This window comes from Pelecanus crispus (assembly GCF_030463565.1).
Source record: "Pelecanus crispus isolate bPelCri1 chromosome 30 unlocalized genomic scaffold, bPelCri1.pri SUPER_30_unloc_1, whole genome shotgun sequence".
Lineage (NCBI taxonomy): Eukaryota > Metazoa > Chordata > Aves > Pelecaniformes > Pelecanidae > Pelecanus > Pelecanus crispus.
The window spans coordinates 65,093-72,254 of record NW_027461234.1 but is presented as its reverse complement, the minus strand read 5'-3'; the positions used below and the strand labels follow the sequence as shown (position 1 = coordinate 72,254).

At 71.7% G+C, this 7,162-nt stretch overlaps 2 protein-coding genes across 2 annotated transcripts in view; both read right to left on the bottom strand.

The window, feature by feature from the left end:
* SARS2 (seryl-tRNA synthetase 2, mitochondrial) overlaps window positions 1–3,972 on the bottom strand; it is an 8,099-nt gene extending 4,127 nt beyond the window's left edge. The window contains 9 exon segments of the mRNA XM_075727270.1: window positions 2,198–2,236; window positions 2,311–2,451; window positions 2,566–2,595; window positions 2,680–2,709; window positions 2,711–2,776; window positions 3,750–3,770; window positions 3,772–3,891; window positions 3,894–3,944; window positions 3,946–3,972. Of these exon segments, the coding sequence (XP_075583385.1) occupies window positions 2,198–2,236; window positions 2,311–2,451; window positions 2,566–2,595; window positions 2,680–2,709; window positions 2,711–2,776; window positions 3,750–3,770; window positions 3,772–3,891; window positions 3,894–3,944; window positions 3,946–3,972 (525 nt within the window).
* A 2,137-nt stretch (window positions 3,973–6,109) lies between these two features.
* Window positions 6,110–6,738, bottom strand: MRPS12 (mitochondrial ribosomal protein S12). Its single transcript, XM_075727294.1, has 2 exons — window positions 6,690–6,738; window positions 6,110–6,587 (listed from the first exon to the last, which is right to left on the bottom strand). The coding sequence occupies exons 1-2, from the start codon at window positions 6,736–6,738 to the stop codon at window positions 6,181–6,183; spliced, it is 456 nt and encodes a 151-aa protein (XP_075583409.1). The 3' UTR covers window positions 6,110–6,180.
* Between the last annotated feature and the right edge of the window lie 424 nt (window positions 6,739–7,162).

The following is a 7,162-nucleotide window of genomic DNA, read 5'->3' as shown; positions in this document are numbered from 1 at the left end:
CGCTGCGGGGGTGTGGGGAGCCTTCTCGCCTCGGGCACCCTCCTCTTCACTCGCCTCCCCCACCCTCCTCTTCCTCGCCTCCCCCACCCTCCTCTTCCTCGCCCCCAGGACCCTCCCCTAACCCCCCCAAAGCCATCCTCACCCCAGGCACCTTTCTATTCCTCACCCCCACCACCCTCCTCTTCCTCACCCCCAGGACCCTCCTCAACCCCCCCCCCCCCAAAGCCTTCCTCACCCCGGGAACCTTCTCCTTCCTCGCCCCCACCCAGAGAGCCTCCTCTTCCTCACCCCCAGGACCCTCTCAACCACCCCCCCAAGCCTTCCTCACCCCGGGACCTTCTCTTCCTCGCCCCCACCACCCTTCCTCACCCCCACCCAGAGATCCTCCTCTTCCTCACCCCCCACCACCCTCCTCTTCCTCACCCCCAGGACCCTCCTCAACCCCCCCCCCAAAGCCTTCCTCACCCCAGGGAACCTTCTCTTCCTCGCCCCCACCGCCCTTCCTCACCCCCACCCAGAGATCCTCCTCTTCCTCACCCCCACCACCCTCCTCTTCCTCACCCCCCAGGACCCTCCTCAACCCCCCCCCCCCCCAAAGCCTTCCTCACCCCAGGGAACCTTCTCTTCCTCGCCCCCACCGCCCTTCCTCACCCCCACCCAGAGATCCTCCTCTTCCTCACCCCCACCACCCTCCTCTTCCTCACCCCCAGGACCCTCCTCAACCCCCCCCCCCCCCAAAGCCTTCCTCACCCCGGGAACGTTCTCTTCCTCGCCCCCACCACCCTTCCTCACCCCCACCCAGAGATCCTCCTCTTCCTCACCCCCACCACCCTCCTCTTCCTCACCCCCAGGACCCTCCTCAACCCCCCCCCCCCAAAGCCTTCCTCACCCCAGGGAACCTTCTCTTCCTCGCCCCCACCGCCCTTCCTCACCCCCACCCAGAGATCCTCCTCTTCCTCACCCCCACCACCCTCCTCTTCCTCACCCCCCAGGACCCTCCTCACCCCCCCCCCAAAGCCTTCCTCACCCCCAGGACCCTCCTCAACCCCCCCCCCCCAAAGCCTTCCTCACCCCGGGGAACGTTCTCTTCCTCGCCCCCACCACCCTTCCTCACCCCCCCCCAGAGATCCTCCTCTTCCTCACCGCCATCACCCTTCTCTAACCCCCAAAGGCTTCCTCACCCCAGGGTCCCTCTTCTTCCTCACCCCCCCCCACCCTCCTCTACTGCCCCCAAAGCCTTCCTCAGTCTGGGGACCCTTCTCTTCCTCACCCCCAGGACCCTCCTGTACCCCCAAAGCCTTCCTCACCCCGGGGACCCTCCTCTTCCTCACCCCCCACCACCCTCCTCTACCCCCCCAAAGCCTTCCTCACCCCGGGAACCCTCGTCTTCCTCATCACCACCATCCTCCTCTCCCCCCCCCTCCCCCAAGCCTTCCTCACCCTGGGAACCCTCCTCTACCCCCCCAAAGCCTTCCTCACCCCCCTTCCTCACCCTGAGGCCCCTCCTCTTCCTCACCCCCACCACCCTCCTCTACCCCCCCAAAGCCTTCCTCACCCCGGGAACCCTCGTCTTCCTCATCACCACCATCCTCCTCTCCCCCCTCCCCCCCCCCCCCCCCAAAGCCTTCCTCACCCTGGGGACCCTCCTCTACCCCCCCAAAGCCTTCCTCACCCCTTTCCTCACCCTGGGGCCCCTCCTCTTCCTCACCCCCCACCACCCTCCTCTACCCCCCCAAAGCCTTCCTCACCCCGGGAACCCTCATCTTCCTCATCACCACCATCCTCCTCTCCCCCCCCTCCCCCCCCAAGCCTTCCTCACCCTGGGGACCCTCCTCTACCCCCCCAAAGCCTTCCTCACCCTGAGGCCCCTCCTCTTCCTCGCCCCCACCACCCTCCTCTACCCCCCCAAAGCCTTCCTCACCCCGGGAATCCTCGTGTTCCTCACCCCCCCCCCCCCCCCCCAAAGCCTTCCTCACCCCGGGGCCCCTCCTCTTCCCCCCTTTGAGCCTTCCTCCCCCCTCAGTGTACCCTCCTCTTCACTCCCCCCCCACTCCCATCACTTAGAGGAACCCTCCTCTTCCTCCCCCCTGCCCTTTGCACATCTCTCAGCCCCAGGGCCCCCCCTCTGTGCCCCCCCCCCCCCCCAAAATCACCGCAGGGAAACTGAGGCACGGGCCCTACCTGCTTCTCCCCCCACCACCTCCAGCACGCGGGCCTGGCTCTCATCCCCGACGGGCTGGGGGGAAAAGGGGGGGTCAGGGGGGTGGGGGGGCATGGCATGTCCCCCCCCCCACCCCCCCCAAAACTCACCGCCTCGGGGTGGGTGCGGTTGGGGAGCTGCAGCGCCTTGAGGTAAAAACGCTCGTCCAAAGCGGCTTCCTCGGCCAGCAGCGCCTGCAGCTCCCGCCGGAGCCGGCGGCCGCGGGCCCGCAGCGCCGCGTAGGCGGGGAGCTGCGAGGGTGGGGGGACACGGGGTTTGGGGGAGGGGGCGGCGGGGACCCCCCAGCACCCCACGGCGGGGAGCGGGGACCCCTTCCCCGCGCCCCCCGCCCCGCGGGTCCCTACCGCTTCCGCCGTCTCCTTGTCGTGGGCTGCCTGCGGGAGAGGAGCGAGGGGGGCGTGGGTGGGGGGGATGTGGGTGGGGGGCACCCCGGGGGGGTCCCAGGGTGGGGGTCTCACCATCAGGGCCCGCACGCCCTGGGCCACCCGCTCCTTTTTCGGCTTCCAAACGGGCGATGCTGGCTCGCACCTCCCCCAGGCGGGAGCTGGTCTGCACCTGTGGGTGGGGCCGGGGGGTGGGTGGGGCCCGGGGGGGTGTGGGTGGGGCTTGGGGGGGGGGGGGGGCTGCCGGTGGGCCCGCCCCCTCCCACCCACAAGCTCCGCCCCACCGGGACACACAGCACTTCCCTGTAGCCCCCAGCTGCCCCACAGGCCCCGCCCACACCCCCGAGGCTCCACCCTTCCCCTTAAGCCCCGCCCACACCACCTAGACCCCACCCATTCCCTTAAGCCCCACTCACACTCTCTAGCTCCACCCATTCCCTTAAGCCCCGCCCACACGCTCTAGCCCCCCCCATTCCCTTAAGCCCCACCCACACTCTCTAGGCTCCGCCCCTTCCCTTAACTCCCACCAGCACCCTCAAGGCTCCACCCCTTCCCTTAAGCCCCGCCCTTAAGCCCCACCCGCACCCTCTAGGCCCCACCCCCTCCCCTAAGCCCCGCCCACACCCTCAAGGCCCCACCCCTCACATGCAGACCCCGCCCACCACAGCCCGGGCAGAACCCACCTACCACGAGGCCCCGCCCCCAATCTCAGGCAGGCCCCGCCCCCTCCCAGTGCCTCTGCCCACCCCGAGGCCCCGCCCTCTCCCAGTATATCTTGCAGGCCCCGCCCCCTCCCCGGCGCCCCGCCCACCCTCGCAGCCCCGCCCACCCGATGCCCGCCCCCCCTCCTAGTACCCCCTGCGCCTCGAAGCCCCGCCCCCTCCCAGTGCCCTCGCAGGCCCCGCCACCCCGAGGCCCCCGCCCTCTTCCGGCGCCCCCCCCCCCCCCGAGGCCCCGCCCCCTCCCGGTGCCCCTGCGCCCCCGAGGGCCCCGCCCCCGCCCGGTCCCCCCCCCCGCAGGCCCCGCCCCCTGCCGGTGCCCCGCAGACCCCCTCCCCCTCCGAGGGCCCCGCCCCCGATGCTCCCCGCAGGCTCCGCCCACCCCGAGGCCCCGCCTCCCCCCCCGCAGGCCCCGCCCCCGCTCACGATCTCGCGCAGGTCGCCCCCCCCGCAGCGGGCCCCGCCGCCGCTCCAGCTCGCGCTCGCTCAGCGCCGCCACGTCCAGCTGCGGGCGCGCGCTCAGGCCCTCGCGCACGTGCTCGTAGAGGCGGCTCCGCCCCGCCCCACCCCGCCGCCGCCCCCCCCCGCCCCGCGCCACCCCCGCCCCACCGCCCGCCGCGCCCGCCGCCAGCGCCCTGGGCGCCGCCATCTTGGACGCCGGGGCGGAAGGGGTGGGCTGGCCCGGGTCACGTGGCGGAAGGGGCGGGGCAAGGGGCTCGGCCACGCCCCCCTCTCCTGGCTCCTGTCCCCCGAGCGCCGCCCAGTGGTGACCTCGGGCCCCGCCGTGTCCCGCCCCGGTGTCCCCAGGACCCCCCAAATGTCCCCAGGACCCCCCCAGGCGCCCTTCCCAGTGCCCCCAGGACCCCCCATGTGTCCCCAGGCCCCCTTCCCAGTGACCCCAGGACCCCCAAATGTCCCCAGGCCTCTTCCCAGTGCCCCCAGGACCACCCCCCCCCCATTGTCTCCAGCCCACCCCAGGCCCCTTCCCGGTGTCCCCAGGACCACCCAAATGTCCCCAGGCCCCCTCAATGTCCCGAGGACCCTTCCCAGTGTCCCCAGGTCCCCCCAGGCCCCTTCCCAGTGACCCCAGGACCCCCCAATGTCCCCAGGCCTCTTCCCAGTGACCCCAGGACACCCCCCCCCCCATGTCTCCAGCCCACCCCAGGCCCCTTCCCGGTGTCCCCAGGACCCCCCAAATGTCCCCAGGCCCCTTCCCAGTGACCCCAGGACACCCCCCCCCCATGTCTCCAGCCCACCCCAGGCCCCTTCCTGGTGTCCCCAGGACCACCCAAATGTCCCCAGGCCCCCTCAATGTCCCGAGGACCCTTCCCAGTGTCCCCAGGTCCCCCCAGGCCCCTTCCCAGTGACCCCAGGACCCCCCAATGTCCCCAGGCCTCTTCCCAGTGACCCCAGGACACCCCCCCCCCCATGTCTCCAGCCCACCCCAGGCCCCTTCCCGGTGTCCCCAGGACCCCCCAAATGTCCCCAGGCCCCTTCCCAGTGACCCCAGGACACCCCCCCCCCATGTCTCCAGCCCACCCCAGGCCCCTTCCTGGTGTCCCCAGGACCACCCAAATGTCCCCAGGCCCCCTCAATGTCCCGAGGACCCTTCCCAGTGTCCCCAGGTCCCCCCAGGCCACTTCCCAGTGCCCTCAGGACCCCCCAATGTCCCCAGGCCTCTTCCCAGTGCCCCCAGGACCACCACCCCCCCCCATTGTCTCCAGCCCACCCCAGGCCCCTTCCCGGTGTCCCCAGGACCACCCAAATGTCCCCAGGCCCCCTCAATGTCCCGAGGACCCTTCCCAGTGTCCCCAGGTCCCCCCAGGCCCCTTCCCAGTGCCCCCAGGACCCCCCAAATGTCCCCAGGCCCCTTCCCAGTGACCCCAGGACACCTCCCCCCATGTCTCCAGCCCACCCCAGGCCCCTTCCCAGTGTCCCCAGGACCACCCAAATGTCCCCAGGCCCCCTCAATGTCCCGAGGACCCTTCCCAGTGTCCCCAGGTCCCCCCAGGCCACTTCCCAGTGCCCCCAGGACCCCCCAATGTCCCCAGGCCTCTTCCCAGTGCCCCCAGGACCACCCCCCCCCCCATTGTCTCCAGCCCACCCCAGGCCCCTTCCTGGTGTCCCCAGGACCCCCCAAATGTCCCCAGGCCCCCTCAATGTCCCGAGGACCCTTCCCAGTGTCCCCAGGTCCCCCCAGGCCCCTTCCCAGTGACCCCAGGACCCCCCAATGTCCCCAGGCCTCTTCCCAGTGACCCCAGGACACCCCCCCCCCCCCATGTCTGCAGCCCACCCCAGGCCCCTTCCCGGTGTCCCCAGGCCCCCCCCAAATGTCCCCAGGCCCCCTCAATGTCCCCAGACCCCTTCCCAGTGCCCTCAAGGTCCCCCCAGGCCCCTTCCCAGTGCCCCCAGGACCCCCCAATGTCCCCAGGCCTCATGCCCCCAGGACCCCCCCAGTGTCTCCAGACCCCCCCCAGGCCACTTCCCAGTGCCCCCAGGACCCCCCAATGTCCCCAGGACCCCCCAGGTCCCTTCCTGGTGCCCCCAGGACCCCCCCCGTGTCTCCAGCCCCACCCCCAGGCCCCTTCCCGGTGTCCCCAGGCCCACCCAAATGTCCCCAGCCCCCCCCCAGGCCCCTTCCCGGTGTCCCCAGGACCACCCAAATGTCCCCAGGACCCCCCAGGCCCCTTCCCAGTGCCCCCAGATGTCCCCAGGTCCCTTCCCAGTGCCCCCCCAGCATCCCCAACAGCACTCCGCAACGCTTCCCGCACAGCAACGTCCTTTAATGGCCACAAGGAACAAACAGCAGGCTCCCCGCCGCGCCACGCCGTCCCGGCGCACGAGGAGCCCCGTCCCCTCACTTTTTTTTCTGGATGTGGGTGCAGTCGTACTTGCCCCGCACGATAGTGAGCTTCACCCCCGGCAGGTCCTGGGTGCGGCCGCCCTGCACCAGCACGACGTGGTGCTCCTGCAGGTTGTGGCCCTCGCCGGGGATGAAGCACACCACCTCCTTCCCGTTGCTCAGCCGTACCCGGGCGCATTTGCGGTTAGCCGAATTGGGTTTCTTCGGTTTCCGGATCAAATTCTTAATCACCACTCCTTTAATTTGCGGGCGGCCGAAGGTAGCTCCCAGCTTGGGAGGGGGAGGTTTGGGCCGGCCCTGCCGATGCATCTGGTTCAGGGTGGCCATGCCGCCGGCCTGCTGCGGGCACAGGGGCAGCGGCCGCCCCCCGGGCTGGACGGCGGGCGGGAGCGTCCCGGTAACTGCGGCGGGGAAAGGGAGAGACGGGGAGGGGGGGGGTCAGCGGCCGCGGGAGGCTGGAGGGGGGCCCGGGTGGGCGCGGGGAGCGAGGCGGGGATACGCACCGCAGCCGCGCAGCGAGGCCGCGGCCCTCAGCAGAGCGCGGAGCGGCATCCTACGGGCCCCGCAGCAGCGCGACCGGCCGGGCCTGAGGGGGAAACAGCCGGTTAGCGCTGCCCGGGGGGCGGCGGCCGCGTCCCCCGCCCCACCGCGACCCCCACCGGGACCCTCACCCGCCCCGGAGACCGGCGGGGGAGGCCCCTGCGCGATCCCCGGTGACAGCAGCAGCGGCGCGGCCGCGCTCACCTCACGCCGCCGCCATCTTAGCCGGCTGCCGGCCCCCTTCCGCCGCCTTTCCCGCCGCGCCGCGCTCTGATTGGACAGCGGGGACGCCAATCTGCCGCTCTTCGCTCTGTGATTGGCCGCACTCCCCTTTCGCCCTCCCTGACGGCCACCGCCCCTACGGGTGGGCGGCGGGGACAAACGCTGGGCGGGGCCCCGCCCCCTCCGCCCGAAGCCACGCCCACGTCCAGAGACC